Source organism: Tenrec ecaudatus, chromosome 4, assembly GCF_050624435.1.
Source record: "Tenrec ecaudatus isolate mTenEca1 chromosome 4, mTenEca1.hap1, whole genome shotgun sequence".
NCBI lineage: Eukaryota > Metazoa > Chordata > Mammalia > Afrosoricida > Tenrecidae > Tenrec > Tenrec ecaudatus.
In genome coordinates, this window is record NC_134533.1 from 124,527,620 (window position 1) to 124,550,541 (window position 22,922).

Consider the following 22,922-nt stretch of genomic DNA (forward strand, 5'->3'; position numbering starts at 1 on the left):
CCTTCCAGCGCTCTATCAGCTTGCTGAAATATTCAAGTGGTATTCCATCAATTGCTGGAGCTTTGTTTTGGGCTAACACTTTCAGTGCAGCTTAAACTTCTACCTTCAGTATCACTGACTCTTGCTCATACATTACCTCTTGAAATGGTAGGCTCTTGACTAGCTAGTACAGGGACTATGCTATTTTCATCTTCTGTTGATGTTTCTTGCATCACTAAATATTTTTCCCAGAGAATTTTACAAGATTTCAACTTGAATCTTGAATTTTTCTTTAGATCTATCATATAACTTATGTTTCTTCTTCCTTTTTAGTGTTCTAACTCTAGGTCTTTGCACATTTCATTATTATATTTTAACTTGTCTTTCGGAGGAGCTACCCTCTGAAATGACTCATTCAACTTTTTAAATTCATCGTATTTTTCCATTTGCTTTACCTACTCTATGATTAAGAGCAAGTTTTAGAGTATCTTCTGATATTCATACTGGTCTTTTTTCTTTTAATGACCATTTGCTTTTTAATCAAACAGAATACATTTTTTTCTTAGAAGAATTACATAACAATGACATTTGATCATAAGAAAATATCTGTACTTAAACATAACATCCAATTCAATATATTCTAAACAGCAAAATCATCAAAGGCTTTATGTAAATGTGAAAGAAAGTAAGTACAGTGCAGATACAGATTTGAAACTTTTATCATCAATATACAGGATTATATAAATTGAAATCTACTGTCTAAAGCAGATATTCTTAGTAAAATTTTTAACAGCTTAAAGGAGTTTAGTGAGCATACTGTTAATTCTCTTGGTGGCTACTGGATTATGTTTGTTCTTTTTCTTTTGTTTGTTAAGCTACAGTAAGGTATTCATTTTACATATTTCATTAATTTTTTCATCTGTGTGCCTTGCTATAAATTGCCCTCTTGAGTATTTCTTTTGCAGTGTGTACTGTATTTTCAATGATTCAAGAAGCTTATTAATCAAATTCTTTTATTTCTTCAATTACTCAGGAGTTTTAAAGCATAATAGTAACAAATTTCTATGTGTTTGGCTCTTTCCTTATTGAAAGAAGCAACAAAGCCCACATGGAAGAAGCACACCAGCCTGTGTGATCACGAGGTGTCGAGGGGATCAGGTATAAGGCATCATCAAAACAAAAAAATCTTACCATAGTGAATGAGGGGGAGAGTGCAGAGTGGAGACCCAAAGCCCATTTGTCGGCCACTGGAGATCCCCTTGCAGAGGGGTCTAGGGAAGGAGACGAGCTAGTCATGGTGCGATGTAGCATGTAGCACCAATGAAAAATACAACTTTCCTCTAGCCCCACCCCCGCCACTATCATGATCCGAATTCTACCTTGCAAGTCTGGCTAGACCAGAGGATGTACACTGGTACAGGTAGGAACTGGAAACACAGGGAATCCAGGGCGGATGATCCCTTCAGGACCAGTGGTGTGAGTGGCGATACTGGGAGGGTAGAGGGAGAGTGGGTTGGAAAGAGGGAACCGATTACAAGAATCTACATATGACCTCCTCCTCCCTGGGGGAGGGACAACAGAAAAAGGGGTGAAGGGAGACGTCGGACAGGGCAAGATATGACAAAATAATAATTTATAAATTATTAAGGGCTCATGAGGGAGGAGGGAGGAAGGAGCGGGGAGGGAGGGAAAAAATGAGGACCTGATGCCAAGGGCTTTAGTGGAGAGCAAAAGTCTTGAGAATGATGAGGGCAATGAATGTACAGATGTGCTTTATATAATTGATGTATGTATGGATTGTGATTAAGAGGTGTAAGAACCCCTAATAAAATGATTAAAAATTTTTTCTTTAGTTTATGAGGCTCACTTTGTGGCTTATTTGTGGTTTATTCCGAAGAATATTCCGTGTGAGTTAGAGTTACTGTACTTATGCTAGGTACTTTCTGTATTTGTCTCTTAAGTCAAATTGATAGATTTTGTTGCTTAGTCTGTATATTTGTTACTTTTTTATAGTTGTTTATTGAGAGTGGTGAACTAAAGTATCCTACTATTATGGAGTTGCCTGTTTTTCTCTTTTATTTTGTGAGAGATTAACTTGAGATGCATTGCTACTATGGTTTCATTTTATTGTTTAATTGACACTTCAATTATAATATGTTGTTCTTTGCTTCCCATGCAGGATTTTGCCTTAATTTTATTTCATCAGAAATTAATATTGCCACAACTGTTTTTTTTCCTGTTTGCAATCAGAATAATATGTTTTTCCATAATTGGATTTTTAGTATATTTTTTCCATTTGTGTTTCAGGTGCATCTTTGTATACAAAATATTGATGGATCCCATTTTCTTATCCATTCTACTATACCCTGACTACAGGCTGGGGCATTTCATCTGTTCATATTTAGTGAAATAACTGAGAGGTATGAATTTATTGCTGTCACTTTACTGTGTGTACTTTTGTGGTATTGTTGGTTTCTTTATTTTCTGTGTTGAATTAAATTTAGCTGTTGTTTTAATACTGTCTTTATGGTTTTCTTTTTATGTAATATATTTTTAATTCACCTTATAATTTATTAATTTCTTGCCAAGTTTAAAATACTCAAATGTGTTCTACCTTAAAATCTACTTGATTTCCTTTCCATTTGGAAGCTCTATATCTACACCATTTCTTCGAGTGATTTTATAAATTGTCTTCAGTATCAATTGGTATCTCTGGTCCTAGCTTTCAGTTGGGTATATTTGTTTAACCACATATATTTCTATAGCTGGGTTGACTTCTAGATAGCGTTATGTATTCTAACCTCATGTTGTTTGCTGCTGTTGATTTGTGGTGCAAAGAACTCCTCTCAATATTTAAAACTTTTTTTTATAATAATGTTGTTTTTACATAAAGCAAACCTGTATTTTGTGTTTACCTGAAAATGCACTTACTCTACCCTTATATTTGAGATATGAATGGCTGTGATTATGATTCTAGCTTGGCAAATTTTTTTCCTTTTAGTATTTAATACATATCCCTATTGAATTCTTGCTTGCATGGTTTCTGCTGAAAAATTAGAGCTTAGTCTTATTAGCTTCTCTTTATGGGTACCTTTGTTTTTCCCAAACTACTCTCAGGATTTTTTATCAGGAACTGATTGTGAATTATTTTTGAGAACCATCTTGTTTAGTTGATTCAGGTTCTTGGATGCAAATTTTCTCACTTTTCATGGTCACAGGGAAGTTTTTACCAACAATTCTTCAACTTTTTATTTTTTCTTCCAATTCTTAATTCCCATTGCATATTCTCTTTATACTGTTCTACAGTCTTAGCCTTCTTCAAAATCATTTATTCTTTTTTCCTTAAAATATTTTTTCATCTCGTAGGGTAATATTGAGAGATTTTTCTTCAAGCTTAATTTAGCTCTGTCAAATTCAATTTTACTATATTACTCTCTTTATATATTTTTGAAATCTTAGTAATAACCTTCTAAATTTCTATTTGTTATTAATTAATTAATTTCAAGTTTTGGCATGTAATTCACATATCCAATTCAACCGTAATAAGAGTTGTACAATCATCACCACAATCAATTTTAGAACATTTTCTTTTCTATTGTACTTGTTATTAGCTATTTCCCTAAACCTCCCCTGACATTACCCCCAGACACCATTAATGCAATAACTGCATCTATAGATTTACCCATCCTGGATTTTATATACAGAACAACATAAAAGCCCTACCCCTATACAACTAGGACCAATAACAATGCTAAATAGTAAAAAAGTCAATAAAAAATACAGCAGAAAGCATTAAAAACTGAAACAAAATTAAAATAGGTGAAACCTAACTGCATCTACAATAATCCATTTTCCAATGCACTTTGTATGATAGTAACAGCTATTTGCATTCCTGGTCTATGGTCAGAGTATATTCACTGAGGCTTAATCCATGTATGTTTGTCCTTCAATTTTTTAAAAACTCAAACAACATTAAAATGGGTTAAAAGGGAGATCAAATGAAATATTACATGTTATCCTAACTATACAACTGTAACATAAAACGATAATGATATCTCTAAAATAAACCAGAGACATATAAACCATAGACATGAATGGATCTTGACCTTGTACTAATTCTAACCTAAATATAAGGATAGTTGGTTCTTATGCATAGCCTTGCTAGATACTTGCCCTCCTGAAGAGATCATGGAAGATATGGGTAATATAGCAATGTATAGAAAAAACTAGATGTGCCCAGCTATTAGAAAGAATAGCATCTGGCGTAAAGTAAAGACTTGTTTTCAAACAAGCAGCCATCTAAGTGAATCATCAACAAGTCCACCTGGAGGAAGCACACCAGCTTATGTGATCCAAGGAATGTAAATAATAAAATCCAAATCTTAACGAGGAAATAGTATGAGCTTAAATTGTGAATACCTGGTTTGCAGAAGGTTACAGATGACACTGGAAGGCCAAAATCCATGTGAAAGGTCCTTATGTGAATTAAACCAGTGGTGAATCTCCCCTGACCGCAATTCACGGATGGGAATAGCCTTGTTATTTAGGACACTGCACTTGCTATTTTTAAATAGTGTCTAATTTTATTTTGTCAAAGTTTTTTTCTTGGATTGCCTTCCTGAATTCTTATAAATTTTGTTTTCCTTTATTTATTCTATTATCTTTCTTAATCTTTCCCTCAATCAGTTGAAAATAGGTAAGTGCCATTCTTCTGAATTCCTTATTCTCATAGCTTCAATGCCTTTGTATCTTAAGAAAGATTGTTTGACTTTATCAGTCACTTGTTTGAGTTACTGTTTCATTTCTTGGTGTGAACAGAAACTGTTTATTTTAGCTCACTAAGGCCTATATACTATTGCTTTTTATGCATTTCACTTATTGACAATTTAGTTTGCCTAGATTCAAAATTCTCTTATCCCACGTTCCATTTATTAATAGATGTTTGCAACTGTTTCTTTTCATTTTGAATTGTACCCATCAGTAAAAGAAAGTTCTGAAAGCTTTGCTCAATCCATAACATTTAGGATATTAAGGTTGACTCTTCTTTGAAGAGGCAGTTCTGCCCCAGTCATATTTTAAGGCTCATCATTCAGCACTAGATCAGACGTTTTGTTGCTACTCATAAGGTCTTTAATGCCTAATCCCTTAGAACTGGACTGCCTTTACCCTCTTATTTGTTCTTAATCAGGAGGATCCTCTGAAATATGTTCACCCTGGGAAACATTAATGGTATTTAAATACTCATGGTGCAGCTTGCAGCATCATAGCAACCCACACCCATTGGCTATATAAAGACATTAGGTTAAACCTTCAACAATCAACCTTAGAACCAAACTGTCAATTGCTCATGTAAATTCCGTTTGAAGATGAAGAAAACTAAAACAAGTTAATGAAAATCGAAGTTTGACTTTGAGTATATCCCAATTGAACTTAGAGAACGCCTCAAGAACAGATAAGAACTGTTGACATTGACAACGGCAATGACACTAATGACGAGATGTAAGGAGTTACTGGATGACACAAGGAACATCATACATGAAGAAAGTAAACAGAAATTTAAAAGTCAAGAAAGAAAAGCCCAAAGTGAATGTCAGAGAAGTTGCAAGAGAAATTGAAATAGAAAAACAAACACACACAAAATGATGAAATAAAAAAATTGAACAGAAAATTTCAAAGGGCAGCTTAAAGAGACAAAGTAACATTTTATAATGAAATGTGCAGCCCTGGAGTTAGAACAACACTCTCAGCATATCTCAAGAAAGAAAGGGGCATCAAAAGAAGATGTAATACACAGTGACGGCATTAAAAAACGGAAGCTGGTGGTGCTGTCGGGTAAGCACTAGATTGCTACCAAGATCGGAGGTTTCAAACCACCAGCCCCGCTGCAGGACAAAGATGAGACTATCTGTTCCCCTACTTAAAAAGTCTCAGAATCCCTATATAGGGTTACTATGAATCAGAATTGATTTGGTTTTCAGTTGGTCCCATAAATAATTATTTGATGAAAACTATACAAGAGATAGTATATGATCAAGAACTAATGGTACCGAAGGAAGAAGTTCAATCTGTACTGAAGTCATTAGTACAAAACAAAGCCCTAAGAATTTATGGAGCAGCAACTGAAATGTTTTAACAAGCTAAAGAATCCATGGAGCACTCACTAGTCTATGCAAAAAAAAAAGAAGAAGAGAGCTACTTGACCAAACAAATACAAGAGATCCATATTTGTGCCTATTCAAGAGAAATAACACTACTATCACATGCAAGCAAAATGCTGTTGAAAATATTTTTAAAATAGCTGCAGCAGTACATTGACAGGGAGTGGTCAGTAATCCGTGTTAGGTTGGGTTTATACCAAGTATCAAGAAAGCATCCCAACCCAATCCGACTCCAGTTAGATAAACCCAATGCTAGTCCTCAAGTCCCTCTTTAGACTCACATAGCCACATGCCAGTGATGCAAAATGATGAATTGGGAAGCAGAAAGAACACAGGCTGGTGGACCCAGGATTGATGGGAAGGTGGCAGGGCTCTAGGCGGGTCCCAGGGCTGGAATCAAACAGTCTCAGTGAAATAACAGTGAGAAGGAAGGCCAAGAGACAAAGAAAGCGGCAGTTCTCAGAAACCTTTAGGCTAGTACTAAAAGCCACACCTTCAAGGTGTGTTCACCAAGCTACCACTTGACTGATGGACTTGACTTTACCCCTAGCTATGAGTGTCTAGTTGACATAAAACCAACCAACTATCACAATGCAGAAAAGGATGTGGTAGGTCAGATGGATCTTGGCTGAAAGCAGAGAATACCAAAAAGATGTTTATTTTCATTTTACTGATTGTTCAAAAGCATTTGACTATAACACTGAGCATGGGAATTCTAGAACACACCTCATTATGCTAATGTGGAACCTGTACATAGACCAAGAAGCAGTCATTCAAATATAACAAAGGAATGCTACATAATTTACAATGAAGAAAGGTGTGTGTCAGGGTTGTATCCTTTCACCAGATTTATTCATTCGGGATGCTGAGCAAATAATCTGACAAACTGGACTGTATGAAGAAGTCAGCATCAGGATTGGAGGGAGACTTATGAACAATATCTGCAATATTCAGATGACAAAACCATGCTAGCTGAGAAACCAAGAAGGACTTGAAACACTTGATGAAGATAAAAAACTGCAGCATTCGGTATGAATCGAAACTCAATATAAAAATAGAACAAAATTCTGCAATAAAGAGCATCCAGATAAACAGACAAAATTGAAGTAATCAAGGCTTTTATTTACTTGCAGTACTATCAGTGGTCATAGAAATCAACTCAGTTAAATAATATTGATTGGGATTCTCATAATTTTCATTTTGATCTTGTTTTTGTGCTTATAAAATCTTTGTATCTTTTTCTTTTTGTGAGATTCATCAGTAATTTCTTTTAGATTATTCTGTAATGTATTATCCTTCTCAAGTTTAAGGCAGTATATTCCATCTTGACATCATCTTGATTTCTCAAGTTTTTGAAGATCTGTAAGTACTATTCTCGCTTTTTGTTTAGTTGTCCTCCATTACAAACTGATCCTCTGTTTTTAAATTTTGTCTTGTATGTTTATTTTACTTTTGATACTTCTATATCTGGGCTGGTTTTGGAGTGATATTTTCATGTGTGCTAATCTCATGCAGTTACCTGTTGTCACTGGTTGTTCAAACAACTTCCTTTGGTAACTTTTATTTTCCCCCCAAAATGATTTCAGGATTCTTTCTGTTGTAGTTTTGGAAGGTTGATTAGGGTCAAGTGATTTGCTCAAAATTACATGGTTACAAATATGCTAAAAACAATAAATGACCGTCAAAGAAACTTGCAGTAAATAGGATCTAAAACTGACCGGATCCAAATATTTCAGAGGACTTTTAAAAGAGCTATTTTAGCACTTCCTTGACTATGAAAATATTATTAATATTCAAATACATTCATAAAATAACTCAGTTAGTGTGGGTAGGGAAAAGTGGCTGTTCCCATACAATGCTGATGGAATATAAACGGCTACAATGTATTAAATTTGGATAACAATTTGGAAGTAACCTTTGGCATATCAGTTTTCTTCTAGGACTATAGACATGTTCTAACAAGTGTACAAGAACAGTATAGGGTTGTTTGTAATAAATATAGCCTAGATGCAACTTTACATTTTTAAAGGAGCAGAAAGTAGAAAATGTGACAAATCCATGCAGAAAAATATTCTAATTCAACTCAATGACATCAAACTGATTCTGACTGAAAGTGATCCTGTAACAGGGTGGAATTGCCCCTGTGAGTTTCTGAGACGGAAACTCTTTACGGGAGTTGAAATCCTCATCTTCTTCCTACTTTGATTTTGAACTGCTGATTGCATGATTAGCAATCACATGAGTAACCACTACATCACAAGGGCTCGAGCCACATATTAAGCCAAAAGCATTGATAGTTGAATTTTCAACAATATGGGATTGAACTGTGTTGGTCCACTTACATGAAAGATGTTATCTCTATGTGAGTAGGTCAACCCTCTGGTAAAGTGTGTATTACAGTAAAAAAGTGATTTCACAATTCTTGAGTATTACTATAAACCTCGAATAAAACCACTGAAGCCATAATGACACTGGTGATGTTAGAAGTGCTCCCAAGGAGCAAAATGATGACATGACAAGAAAGAGTTGAACTACATGATATGTACTACTGACTGAGTTCTGTAGATGCAGTTGTCTGCCATTTCAAGATAAATGCATCCAGCATTAGGACCACGTCAACAAAAGAAGAACAGGGAATTCACCAAGCCACCACTGCCAAAACCTTGAACTTTTCTGGGGATGAAGGGTATAATATACTTAGCATGCAATGTATGTTTCAAATGCTGTTAATGTTATCAGTAAGTGAAATGTAACTTTTAGTAGTTATATTTTTGAGATGAACATTTACACATGTATTTTGAACACATGGGGCTCACATGTTTAACTCTCTCATTGTTCAAAGGTTTAATGAACAGTCTACATTGAAAGCGTAATCTCCAAGGCACATTACCGTATCAACAAAACAAATGTGGAAAGGAGAATGCCTTTTGTAGTCAAAAAGTATTGGCGCACAGAGGAGGGAAATGGTAAACACGCACATTTGTGATTTAAGTGAGGAAAAATAAGAAACTTTGAGAGGATCTATCTCTGAGATTGGGAAATTAGGCGAGAATGTTTAATAAAATATTTACTTTAATAAAAGTATTCATACAAATATACTTAACTTCCTTCATATGGAGAATAAATCACATAAAAAGCTGGACTTTCTTTCAGTAATAAGACTATAAACATTACCTTTCCATTCTTCTATTGTGTGTTCTCTTTCATCTAATTGCTTGTCAGGGATCTTTGGTGGTGGCTAAAAAACACGAGGCAACAACTAAGTCAGTTTACTCTCTAACCACTACACATCTATTCCTCAAATAGATTATTTGTAACATGTGTCATCACAAGACTGATTAACCCTCTTATGCAGAAGAAGAGAATTAGAAGACTCGTTCAGTTTAGAGGAAACAAAGTTATTTACTCATCCTTTTCTTTACTTCCAGATTTTGGAATGGTCATATTTTATTTATAGCACAATTATTTGCTTTATATCTAAACGAAGAAGCTCATATACATATTTAGTAGACCCTCAGGCAAGGAACACAAGGAAAGCAATTTTATCATTACCGCATATACTTGTTTATAAGCCGAGTTTTTCAGCACAAAAAACGTGCTGGAAAGGTGGGGTTCGGCTTATACACGGGTCAGTGGTACCCCAGCGAGATGTAACATTTCATGGGTGATTGCCATTCCTCCGCTGTTCATTCAAAGCTCTGACACTGCAGGGCTTTGAATGTTTGTTTACTCACATCTAACCAATCAGAGCCATGCTATGACATGTATCTTTGAATAAGCCTTTTAAAGACCGTGTGCGAAGGATGTGGCATGAATGGATGTCATCTGATCAAGCCCGACTAACAAAAGGAGGAAATCTCATGAGGCCTGACATAGAGTTATTAGCAAAGTGGGTTCGAGAAGCATGGGAAGACATTCCAGAAGACATGGTGCAACATGCCTTCCAGAAATGTAGTATTAGTAATGCTGTGGATGGCAGTGAAGACTGCGCTTTGTATGAAAATGACAGCAGTGATGGTGATGACGGCGATCTCAGTGAGGACAGCGTCTATGATGACCTCACACCAGCTGAAGCTCTGCATTGGGATACGGATGATAATAAGGAATCCAGTTTTGAAGGATTTTAACTCTTTCCATTTTAGCTTGGTTTCAGATTGAGCTCAGGGAATAGTACTCTTAAGGTATCATTGTTGATATCTTATTGTTTTTGTTGAACCTATTTTCTACTTACTGTGCTGGTTTGCTAATGTTAAATGACTTGCCCTTTTATTTGTTTTTTATTTAAAATAGATATTTAAATACATTACTCCACTGATGTCTCAATTTTTAGTAATTTTATTTTCATTTGTTTTGATTATTAAAACTCACCAATAGCTTCTGCATTTTCCACGCTAGGCTTATACGTGAGTCAATCAGTTTTTCTGGTTTCCCAGGTAATAATTAGGTACCTAGGCTTATATTCGGGTCGGCTTATATTCAAGTATATACGGTACATCTACAAGGTGGCTTGGAGTCCCTGAGTGATGGAAGTGATTAATGCTCATGGGTACTAAAAGATACTGTGAGTCCACCAGACACCTCAATTAAGTCCTGGCTAGCAGTCTACTCCTGAAAAACATCAGTCATTGAAAATTTTATGGCTTTTTACAGTTCTACTCTGACACTTATGAGTTGACATGGGTCAGAATTGATCCAATGGTAACGGGTGATAGTGGTGGAAGAAGGGGCTTAAATATGTACAATGGATTAAACCCCAAACCAAACCTACTGCCATTGTATGATTCTCAGTGTCCCTACATAGGGCTTCTGAGGCTGTAAGTCTTTACCAGAGCAGATACCCTCATATTTTTCCTGTGGAGTGACTGGTGGATTTGAATAAGTGACCTTGCAGTTAGTATTCTAGTACCAAACAGTGCCACCAAGGATCCTGCTCTCATTAACTCAAGTATTCTTTATACAAAGCAATCATTATTTACCTATATTTTTATTTAAAATTAAAAGGTCTCCTCCAAACCCAATTTTAACTCTAACCTTAAGTATGCAACATATTCCTCAAACATTAAAAAAAAAAAGAACTTACAGCTTCTGCTTCAGAAGGGTCATACCAAACATTGATATATGGGTGCTGGAGAGCTTCATCTACAGAGATCCTTTTAGATGCATCTATTACCAGCATTTTGGATAACAAATCTCTTGCCTGACTAGCTGTAAAGACAATGATGTTAATGTACATATATTTATAAATGTTTTCAAATTTTAGAAACTTGAAACTATATTTTTAAAATACATGTTTTAAAAAGAAGAGCTTTTACTTCAAATAAGATCAAATAAATGATTAATATTTATAAAATTAAGAGTTAATAGCTAAAACCTCCCATTATTCTATTATAGAGAAATGACTTTGTTACTCCCATAAAAATTTGTATGCATACACACACACATATATAATTACATTAAATGAAATATTTATAAAAAGTACCTTTAAGTTTGTTGTGTTCCGAATCAGCTGGGAAAAGCACATCGGGGAAGAGTTTCTCAAAGCTATATCCAGCATATTTAGGTCTGTTTTCAACATAAGTCCTTACTGTTGGCTGAAGTTTCTTCATGAATTCAGGACATGGTGTTCCAAGCTGTTCAATGACTTTATTCCATTGATCAATATCTAATATTAAGTTGCTAAGAAGAATACTCTGTATCTAATGTTCAACACATTACTCATAACTAAATTAACATAAGAAAATTATTCTTAAAAGTCCTAAGAATGAATGTGGCAATTATAAGACTAAACTTATTCTTTGAATTTATGACTATGTGGATGTGGAGGGGACAATGGCTTTTAATCGTGATTATACTATAAAAATTGAAGCATTTTAGTTTCAAAAATTTTATCTGCCTCAAAGAATAATTCTAAATACCACATACAGAAATATTAAACACCAATGGTACATAATTCTACAAGACAAAATTTGCTTTTTCTTCCAGGTCATCAGAAAATGCAAATGCACTGCCTAGAGAATGAGACTTTGAGTTTTCTACACTAAAAGAAAATATACATCTCACTACCAGAGTCAAACACCAAAGCGACTCTAGAACAGGGTAGAACTGCCCCTGTGGGTTTCAAAGGCCGCAACTATTTACAGGAGTGCAAAGCCCTGTCTTTCTTCCCAGGAGTGGTGTGTGGGTTTGAACTGATGACCCTGTGGTTAGTATGCCACCAGGGTCCTTTTAGAAAATGTACAGTAAGACTAAAAAGGATCACTATTAAAAAGTGACATTTTTTGGTGCAAGTCGCTATTTTCCTTGTAGTAACTTTTAAAATTTTAAATTAAAAAAAAGATTAGTGATTTACTAAGTTGTAAAGATAAAAATTCCTTGATCTCCTTACTCCAGAAGTTTTACATTTTAGGCCCCTTAAGTATAGGACCTGAAATTACCTTACTATAACCTAGAGAATACAGCTTTGTCAATTCTTCTTCCAAAACAATTCTAAAGTATTACTAGTTACTGGTTGCTAACACATGATAGATCACTATTAACATAACCATTAAAAGTAGTCAGAAGAATAAAAGCACAAACTCAAATGAAACAATCACCATATGAAACAATTGCTACTCAAATTCTCAGATGAAAGGTCAATGTTATGCTGAATGAGAAAGGTGAAAGACAAAAGCAAACAGAACATAAACAAAGAACAAGGGAGAGGCAAAAACAACAGAATGACCAAAAGCAACAATTCCAAAATTGCTATCACATTCTAAAAACTTCTTGACTTACTCAGGTATATAATTAGAAATTCTTAATGCAAGCCATGATTTAGGCTAATAGATCAATCCAAAGGCCAGCTAGTACATAGATGATACTACTTGGGGAGTTTTCAGAATTAACAGATGAAACAATAAAGAAAAGAAGGAAGGTCTATGCCAAGTAATAGGTGGTATTTTGGAAGAGTAATTTAACATTACTTCATTATTTAGTAGGGAGAGACAAAATGCATTATACCTGACACCAAGCTTAAGTGCTGTTATATATATGTTTTGACCTTTAAAAACTACATTTTAGGCCAAAGATAAGGATACGATCTGTACCTGGGAACAAAACACCACCTTTGATCATTTCTCCCATGATGCACCCAACTGACCAAATGTCAACTGAAAACAAAATGCAATGACATTAAAATAAAGATTTTGGTTAAAAAATTTTAAAATATATATAAACATTAAAAAAAAGAACACAAACACACACCATGTACAGTTTAAAATGATAAAAAGCAGAAGAAAACAATAAAAATGAGTGACAGTGAATGGGCTCTGACTACCAGCAGAGACTGTATGTCCTACTGCCAGGTGCAGCCTAAAGGTATTTCAGGTTTTTCACCAAATAATTTTTTTTAATTGTAACAGCCAAAAACTTTATGTGTGTTAAAATAAAACAAATGTACAAATGTGTCACATTAATTTTCCTTAGAAGAAAAATAAACTTCATCACCTAACTAAACTGCTGCAGCAGCATAAGGATACAGTCCCTTCCTGGAAAGAGGATTTTGTGGCAAACCATTTCTCCCATAATGCACCCCACAGACCATAAATCCACTATATGTTTGCAGCACAAAAGAAGAAAAAGCAAAGTAAAAGGTCATTTAAAATCAAAGAAGCATAATATGACTGCATTATATAACGATTGCAAAAACATTACAGAAAGTGATTTTAATTGTAGCTAATGAAATAATTTGAAACAAAATATTTTTCAAAAGGCTTTGATTCACAAAAGAAAAAAGTGTGGTCTTTTAAAATATGTATCTAGTTTTAAAGTGAGAGCTATGCACAGAAACGATATTATTTTTAAAAATCCTTGCATTTTGTATCATTAAATTTGCTAACAGAATAGAGTATAGAAAAGAACCAAATACGAGCATTGTAAATAAGGCTTAAAGCGTGCAGTATCAAGCTCAGAGAAATAATTTTTCTATTATTCTTAAGTTCAACTGTGCAGTAAACTCTTTCTTTAAGTAAAACAAAAGAAAAAAGCATGAGAAGAAATAAGTTAGCACATTAAAATATTAAACACAGATGGATTTCTATGAAAAATCATAGTAAACAGTTAATCGACAGCTCTTAAAAATTTCAAACTGCATTTAATAAATGTATGCAGTTGAGATGTTTATTGTGAATTAAAAGTCAAATTATATTCTTTGCAAAAGAATACTATATTTACCTATATTACCTCAAAAATAATAAGTATATAGAGAATGAAGAACTAATCCAATTAAAAGAAGTACATTTTCTAACTTACCTCAAGTATCATAAACCCATAAATAAAAAGGAGTTACTTGTGGTGGGAGACAGTATGACAATTCCCACAGGTTAATTACCTAGTAAACTTTCTGACTCTCACCAACCTTACATGGGAGCGCTGCTCAATGCTTAAAAGAGTTTACTAAACCCAGAAAGAGTCAAACTTAGGTTTCCATGTTTTTTTAAATTAAAATTAAGAACACATCCTCACATGTATAACTTTGGGTTTCAAATTCAGCTCTGAAGAGAGGTGCAGTTCAACAGAAGAGGAGAATATTAATGTCTGTACTTCTCTGCTACTTCATGGAAGCGTCTAAGAGCGAAACTTTTTGTACACTTGGCCATGATTCAACTCCCATGAAAATTTAATATTCATGAATTTTTTCAGCAAGATTTTTTTCTAATTAAGTACTTTTTAGGCAGAAATTTTAATATAGTATGTACTGTGATACAGAATGTCCTCCCTATGGATCAGTGGGAAAATTGCAAAATTCAGTTAAATATCCAAGACACAATTTAAGGTACAACTATGTGAAAAGATATTGTGAATTCCAGTGTAGGCTTTCTAAGAACATGGTAAGCCTATTTATTTACACAATAAATTAACTTTAGAGGGTTTTATTGCTTCATCCAATTGGTCACTTTAATTATCTCTCACCTTTGAGGAATGACCTTACAATAGCTATTAAAGTTTACAGTAAATAATATAACTATTCATTGACAATGAGTTATAAGTTCACCAGAAGGTTAATTAACACTCACATTTTACACTGATAAAACTAGAAAACCAATAATCTGTGGCAAGCAAGTACCATACATATGAGGGCTGCAAAAAATCCATCCATTATCTTTTAATTACATTTTTCTATGAACTTTTGAAGCCCCCATGTATTCAGTCTTAGAATTCACAGCAGTACATTCTTTAGTTAATGGTAGTACTGATGATGTATGGATTTCTATTTAAATAAACATGGCTCCAAGTTTTCCAAAATAATTACAACAAAGTAGTTACTTTCAAACACCTGATACACAGTTAAGTCAGAAATACATTAACTTTTGCACTTCAGCATATTCAAATAGAAATCTGACTGATGAAAGAAAAAAACAGGAATTATCTTTCAAATAAATCATAAATAATGATTGCTGACCGTTTTCTTTGTAGCCCATCCCTAGGATGACCTCAGGGGCTCTGTAGTATCGAGTCACCACATAAGGTGTCATCATGAAACTTGTCCCAGCCGTTCGGGCCAGTCCAAAGTCAAGAATCTTCAAGGTGCAGTCTGATTTTACTACTATATTACTAGGTTTTAAGTCCTTAAAAAAAAGCAACAAAAATAACCTGCTGAGATATGAATATTTTAGTTCACAATTTTACCCAAAACTTTAAAAACAATTCATGTTAATTGCTCATTTCTTTCATTATAATGGATCTCAGTGTCTAGATTAGTCCTAACTGAAAAATTAGTTTGGACATTTTTCAATTTATGAATGCAGAGAGCTGTTGGAGGACTTAGTAATTTCATTAACTGGAAAACATGCTGAGTTATAAATTTTAGGTCAAATGAAAAGTTCACAAAATAAAGAACTATTATGATAAGACAGAGTAACAGTTACCGTAGTCTACATATTATATTACTAGTACATCCTGTAATTATGAAAAGCTTTATATAGACACTACTGATTAACAGTGGGTTAGTCTATGCTTTTTGTATTAAGTGATGATCACTTATAAAGGATCAAAACTAAAAGAACAAAAAATAAATAAAGGATCACAAGTGTCATTATTGAACTTTCCCTCGCTGACTTTGGTGCCAGGATCGTGGACACGTGCAGCAGGCAGCGCAGGACTACTAGCACTCCGATTCAGGCTCTCCAGTAGCAAAGTACTTCACAAAGCACTCATCTGCAATTGGGAATGTCGACTACTTGTATAATGAGCTTCAAGCTCTACAATAGGATGTGATAAAAAATGGCCTGCCAGTTTTCAGAATATTCTTTCTTTTTAAAACTGGAACACAGCCATGCTCGTTCCATTAAGTGCTGTCTAAGGATACTGTTGTTACAATTGTTGACCTGAGTACTGTGACAGAGACAATAATACCCAAAATCTAAGATATTAACTATTTGGTCCACCCCATGCCACTCCGCCAAAGCTATCCATCCTTGCTATAGAAAATGTTAGTAAACAAGCCTTTACTAGCATGTGTTGGTAAATATGCGTTGCATTTGACAAGGCACTCCAAGAGCAAGAAGCATAGAGAGACTGGAAAAGTAGAAATCAAAGGAAACAGGTGTCCAGAATTTAAGGCAGACAAGTTACCCTAATGGCACTGTGGGTTGGTTAAGCCTTGGACTGCTAACTCAAAGGTTGGGAGTTCAAACCTACCAACTGCTCCCTGGATAAAGAGGAGACTACCTGCTCCCATAAAGATTTATAGTCCTCCAAACACTACACAGGGTCCCTGTGAATCAAGATCAACTCAATGGCAGTGGATTTTGGTTTGGTAGCAGAGAGAACAGTGCTCACCAACACTGAAATCTGCTCGCCCCCAATTTCCCAATTACCTTATAAATCCCTGTAATTAATTTAGCCAGTGCTCGGAGTAGACGAGATATGTGTCACCTCCAGGCTGAAGTTTAGAAGAGACAACACATACCATTAATACCAATTGTAGCCTAAAAATTAGCCAGAGTGGGGTCTGCAATTCACTCCACTGCTTACTGCTTATGCTCTTTCAAGGGAAAACAAACCAAATCAAAGCATCCCGGAGAAAGTTTCCAGTCCTTATTGTATGCAAAAGTGAGAAACAGTGGCACACGCGTGACCGGCAGTGGCACGGAGATGTATGCGCACTTCTTTGCTTCAGGACTGCGTCATCGTTTTCCCAATTCTGATCATCTCTCTCCAGGAACTGTTCTCAGACACCAAGACACACCTTTCCTAAGAACATACCTCTTTCTAGCAACAGTATAAAAGCCAAGCAGAAACATCAGCCAAAGGTGTAGTAGTAACTGCATCCAATTCACCAAGTTTTCCTTCTACTCAATACTCTATTCCAACACGATGGTTATCCAAAGCACTGCCCAACAAACTTCGAACACGTTTTTCCATTCTAGAGTCAATTTCTTAGCAGATTAACCTCAGAGAAAAAGCCTGTTCTCTTCACTGTAGATAACAGACTCCAACAAGTCTCTTGCAAGCTCAACTTTATTACTGTTGGCACTGAGGAAGTAGGTTAGAATGCCCTAATGCTAGTATATTTGTCTAGTTCTATTTTTTGTAGTTTTAAGCTATCTATAGCTACCTATGTCCAATGAAAACATGCGAGCAAAGGAGTTGAACGGGTATTTCTCCAAAGAAGAAAAAGCCAAAAAGTGCACGAAATGATGACTAACATCGCTAGTCACTACTGTTGTTCTATGACATCAAGCAGATTCTACCTCACACCCTATATGGAAACAGAACTTTTCTATAAGGTTTTATAGGCTGTAAACTTTTCAGAATCACATCATTAAGTCTTTCTCATGAAAAGCCACTGGTAGGTTCAAATCGCCAATGTTTAGAGCCTAGTGCTTAACCATTGTGTTACCATGTTCCTTTCATTAGTTATTAATGAAATGCAAACCACATGTTACTAGTGGTGAAATAATGTGTAAACATGTAATAAGTGGTTGCAGGACTTGAAGAATGTAATCAATATCACTGATTCCTGCATGTAGACGCTATTGGTAAATAAAAGTAAAGCTTGGTGAGATACCTACCCCTTCACGCTTCATTAGGCTAGGATGGGAGGGGGAGGGGGAGAGGGGGAGGGGAGGAAAGGATGAAAGGAAAATGGAACCACTATTCACTCTTAGTAGGAATACAGAGCTATGCAGATAGCTTACAGTCCCTCAAAAAGTTAAACATAGAATTACCACATGATAGTTGTTTTACTCCTTAAAAATATTTAAAAGTAGCCAATAGCCAAAAGGTGGGAATCCAATGAATGAATATAAACAAAATGTGACATATACACATTGAAATATAATCGATGGCATGATTAGGGCAAAGACTGTACAGATGTGCTTTATACAATTGATGTATGTATATGTATGAACTGTGAAAAGAATTGTATGAGCCCCAATGAATTGTTAAAATTAAAAAAAAAAACACACACACACAAAAAAAAGAAATATAATCGATGGCAAGGAGAGTGTAGAATGCCTAGTGGGGCTTGATCAAGTGCAATGTAGCCAAGAAGAAGCCAAGAGGAATTATAGAGAGCCGAAATGAAGGTTGAACATGATAGTGATTCAGGAGGAAAGTAAAAAGAAATAAATAAAAGAACTAGGGGAAAAAACCATTTAAAGAAGTATAAATACAGGTATGTACATATGTAAATATATTTATATATGATAGGGATATATCTATGTACATATATTTATATGCGTACATATATACTTGGGTGGGATTATACAAATAAGATATGCAAAACATTCACATAGGGAAGTCTACTTCAGTTGTTATAAGAGAACTATCTCAGAAGCAGAAATGACAGAAATTCCAAAACCATTAAGGTAGAAGACCACCAGTGGAGCATATTTGAGATTTCTTGTCTGAGTTGGTGGAGGCCAAGACCAGAGTCACCAGAGGCTGTGGCATGGAAATCATGGGACAGAGCAAAGGGTCAAGATGAGGCTGGAGGTAGAGGCAAGGAGACCATGAGACAGGAGAGAAGAACAGTGCTGACACAATGAGGTTGTGAGCTAGAGAAGCAAACTGGTTCTTGGCTCATAGAGGCAGATGCTAAGGCACTATGTGACTGAGAAGCGGAGGACTAGAACGAGATTTGTCTGCAGGCTGAGGAGAGGTGCTGCTGTGGATCAATGACTGTATCCTCAATGTTTTTTGAACCTAGCTTGTGGTAACTTAACCTTCCAAATAAATACATGTAGTTGTATGATCTGAGAGTTGTTTATTTGGCCAGCGCAAGAGAGGATCAAATCCAGCAGAAAAGCTGAGTACTGTGGGAGGAACAGCTGCTGTCAGAATGGGGTAAAGAAGGACCTCTGCCTCGTGGTAGGAGACCTTGGGCTGGCAAAAAATCGGATGCTTCCTTTCCCTTGTGGAGCCAGGGGAGACCATGTGGTTTATTCTACTACTGTACACCACTGAGTTTCACTTTTTTAAATAGTTATTTTATGTGAGCTTCACCTTAAACAAAAGAATAGGATAGTTTTTTGTTTTTGATTTTACTAACCCGATGAATAATTCCAGCCGAGTGCAGGTGCTTGATTCCACATAGCATCTGATAGAGAAGGTACGACATTCTTTCATGATCTAGTTCCATCTGAATCACTTGGCAAAGATTTGCATCCATGAGCTCCATGACTATGTAACTTCATGGGTGAAAAAAGATGACAGCTAAAGTGCAGCGACAACCTTAGAATAATGTACTACTAATTACGTTTTAATTATCAGACTTACACATCTTGGAATTCATCGAGGGATTTCTGTGGCGTGAACACATTCAAAAGGCCAATTATCTGTGGTAAAAGTAGGGAGAGTAATATTAGAAACATTTTATAGCACTTTAATTTGGGAACTATAAATATATGGGTTAAAAAATTTTACCACCAGTTTAAAATCTTTAAAGTTTTATTGAACTCATAGACTCTCCTCTTGATTTTGTATGTTATACTCTCTCTTGTCAACAGAAGTTTCACATAACCCATTCCACTTGGGAAAACACAGACACTAAGTACTATGCTCACTGATGCAAACTGAAAAGCTGGAGGCTTGAGTTCATACAGAGATGTCGGGTGATCTACTCCTGAAAAATCACAGCCCTTGAAAACCTATGGAGAACAGTTCCACTCAAGACACCCACAGGAGTTGCCCTAACTGTGCTTTGTTAGTTTGAATTATACCAGCTTCTATACTCTATTTTACCAGTGCATCTTAAACATCATCCACCAGCTCTTTATCCCACTCAATGACTCTATAATAACAGCCGGAAAACTTCCCCCTTGGTTTTTGATACTGCACAGTTAGCCAGTGTTCTTCATTCCTAGTCTCTTCCACTGACTAATGCGGAGGAATGCAGTCTTCCTCACTGTTCCACTTCAATTTTCCTCTTTCTACAACCTGTACCTTTTCCTTGAGTGGTATTACCTATGTCTTTTTCTCTAAACACTTCATGGGGCTAATCCCTAAACATACACTTCAAGTCTATACTCACCTGAAAAGTCTCACACATTTCCACTTCACATCAATGTCTCCAAAGTAATATAAAATTGAATTTACTATCCCACTATAACCCCTCTCCTTTACAAAAAATGAATCAGATTGATTTTTGATTCCCTCTTCATTTTCCACACTAAAAATCTTCAAAAGAATGCTGGCTCTTCTACTGTCAGTCTGGACTTCAATTTCTTCTTCCTATTCCCTATGCTATCTGTACTTATGTAAGGAATTTAACAGGTCATTATCTCCAAACCCAATTACTACTTCAATGTCTGCAACATGGAGAAAGAGAGAGCTGATCATATTACTCGCCACCTCAAAAACTTCCAGCCAACAAGCTTGAAAATCCCCTAGAAGTACATTTGAGGCTATCATCTCCCAAATTGTTAACATAGTTTTGCCACATTATTTCAATACTTTGTGTTTTAAAATCCCACACGACCTTTAAACTATTTCCTATGCTTGTGATTTAATACTGAATTTAAGTTATTTTCATGCTAGTTCTTTTTTTGTAGAATCTGACCACCTGTAAACCCTTGGCAAACCGAAACATTCTTTCCACACTGTCCCCACAGCACTTATGTTAGGATAACATTCAGAACACTGTAGTCTCCATGTTTACAATAGGCTTGTCCCTCACCAGGATCTTTGTTTGAAAAATTAGCTTGCATTTACTTTTATAACCATACATCATAGCATGATTCATGACATACATTAAAAAAAAGTTGAAAATTCTGTTTAAAGGAATATATTTCTAGACATAAACTTTTTAAGATGAAAATCTATGTTATTTAACAATAGAGCTTTGCTTACACAATCCATTAAAATATTTGTCCAGTGAATAAATTCAGAAAAATAATTATTCAAAACAGTATGGATATGGGAAACTTAAGTTACAAAACAAACAAAGCCCACTGTCATCAAGTTAATTCTGACTCATGGCAACCCTGTAGGGCAGGGGAGACCTGCCCCTGTGGGTTTTTGAGACTAAAACTCTTTACGGTAGTAGAAAATCTCATCTTTGCCCTGTCGAGCGGCTGGTAGTTTTGAACTGCTAAACTTGTAATTAGCAGCCCAATGTGTAACCCACTACACCACCAGGCTCCTAAACTTAACATACGCCTAAATTTAACATAGGACAGGTGGTTTCCTCCACCCCCTTTTTTTTAATAAATCTTTTATTTGGACTCACAACTCTTATCACACTCCATATATAAAGCAATTGAGTAAAGCACCCTTATACATTCGTTGCCCTCGTCATTCTCAATATTTGCCTTCCACTTGGGTTCCTGGAATCAGCTCGGTTTCCTTTTTTTCCCTCCCCCTCCCTCCCCACTCACCCCTTCCCCCCGCACCCTTAAAAGTTTATAAATAATTATTTTATCTTATCTTACACTGCCCAGCGTCTCCCCTCACCCACCTTCCCATTGCCCAACTCCCAGAGAGGTTACACATAGATCCCCAAGATCCGTTCTCCCTTTCTACACCCCCTTCCCTCCCAGTGTCGCCACTCCCATCGCTGGTCCTGAGGGGTTCATCCATCCTAGATTCCCTGTGTTTCCAGATCCCTACTGCACCGCTGTACATCCTCTGGTCTAACCAGGTCCGCAAGGTAGAATTGAGGTCATGATAATTAGAAGGGGAGGAAGTGTTTAAGAACTAGAGGAAGGTTTTGAGTGTCATTGTTGCTACACTGAACTCTGGAACGACTCATCTTCTCCCCACTACCCCTCTGCAAGGGATGTCCAGCTGTCTACAGATGGGCATTGGGTCCCCATCACGTACTCACCCTCATTCACGGTGATGTGATTCTCCTCCGCCCCCCCGCTGCCACCTTTGTTGTTTGAGACCTGGTCTCCTCTGCCCTTCACGATCATACATGTTGGTGTGCTGCTTCCGTGTGGGCTTTGTTGCTTCTGGGCTAGATGGCCGCCTATTTGGTTTCAAGCCTTTAAGTCCCCAGACGCTATATCTCTCAATAGTCGGGAACCATCAGCCTTCTTCACCACACTTGCTTATACACACATTCATCTTCAGCGTTTATGTGAGGAAGGTGATCACACAATGATTGTTTTTGTTCCTTGGTGTCTGCTACCTGGTCCATTCAACACCTTGTATTCGCTTAGGCTGTGTGCTTCTTCTCTGTGGGCTTTGTTGCTTCCGAGCTAGATAGCCGCTTGTTTGCCTTCAATCCTTTAAGACCCCTGACGCTTTATCTTTTTGACACCATCAGCTTTTTTCACCACGTTTGCTTACATATGCGTC

The 22,922-nt window shown here is 36.0% G+C and overlaps 1 protein-coding gene across 5 annotated transcripts in view; it reads right to left on the reverse strand.

The window, feature by feature from the left end:
* Positions 1 to 22,922, reverse strand: part of MAPK8 (mitogen-activated protein kinase 8) — a 115,095-nt gene that overhangs the window by 12,363 nt on the left and 79,810 nt on the right. For 3 of the 5 annotated variants that reach the window (XM_075546749.1, XM_075546750.1, XM_075546752.1), the window contains 7 exons: positions 19,899 to 19,957; positions 19,672 to 19,810; positions 15,577 to 15,742; positions 13,214 to 13,285; positions 11,617 to 11,799; positions 11,218 to 11,342; positions 9,312 to 9,375 (listed from right to left, as the gene is read on the reverse strand). In XM_075546749.1, the coding sequence (XP_075402864.1) occupies positions 9,312 to 9,375; positions 11,218 to 11,342; positions 11,617 to 11,799; positions 13,214 to 13,285; positions 15,577 to 15,742; positions 19,672 to 19,810; positions 19,899 to 19,957 (808 nt within the window). Of the gene's footprint in view, positions 1 to 9,311; positions 9,376 to 11,217; positions 11,343 to 11,616; positions 11,800 to 13,213; positions 13,286 to 13,627; positions 13,727 to 15,576; positions 15,743 to 19,671; positions 19,811 to 19,898; positions 19,958 to 22,922 lie in introns of all 5 variants that reach the window. The other 2 variants (XM_075546753.1, XM_075546751.1) reach the window with 2 other exon arrangements.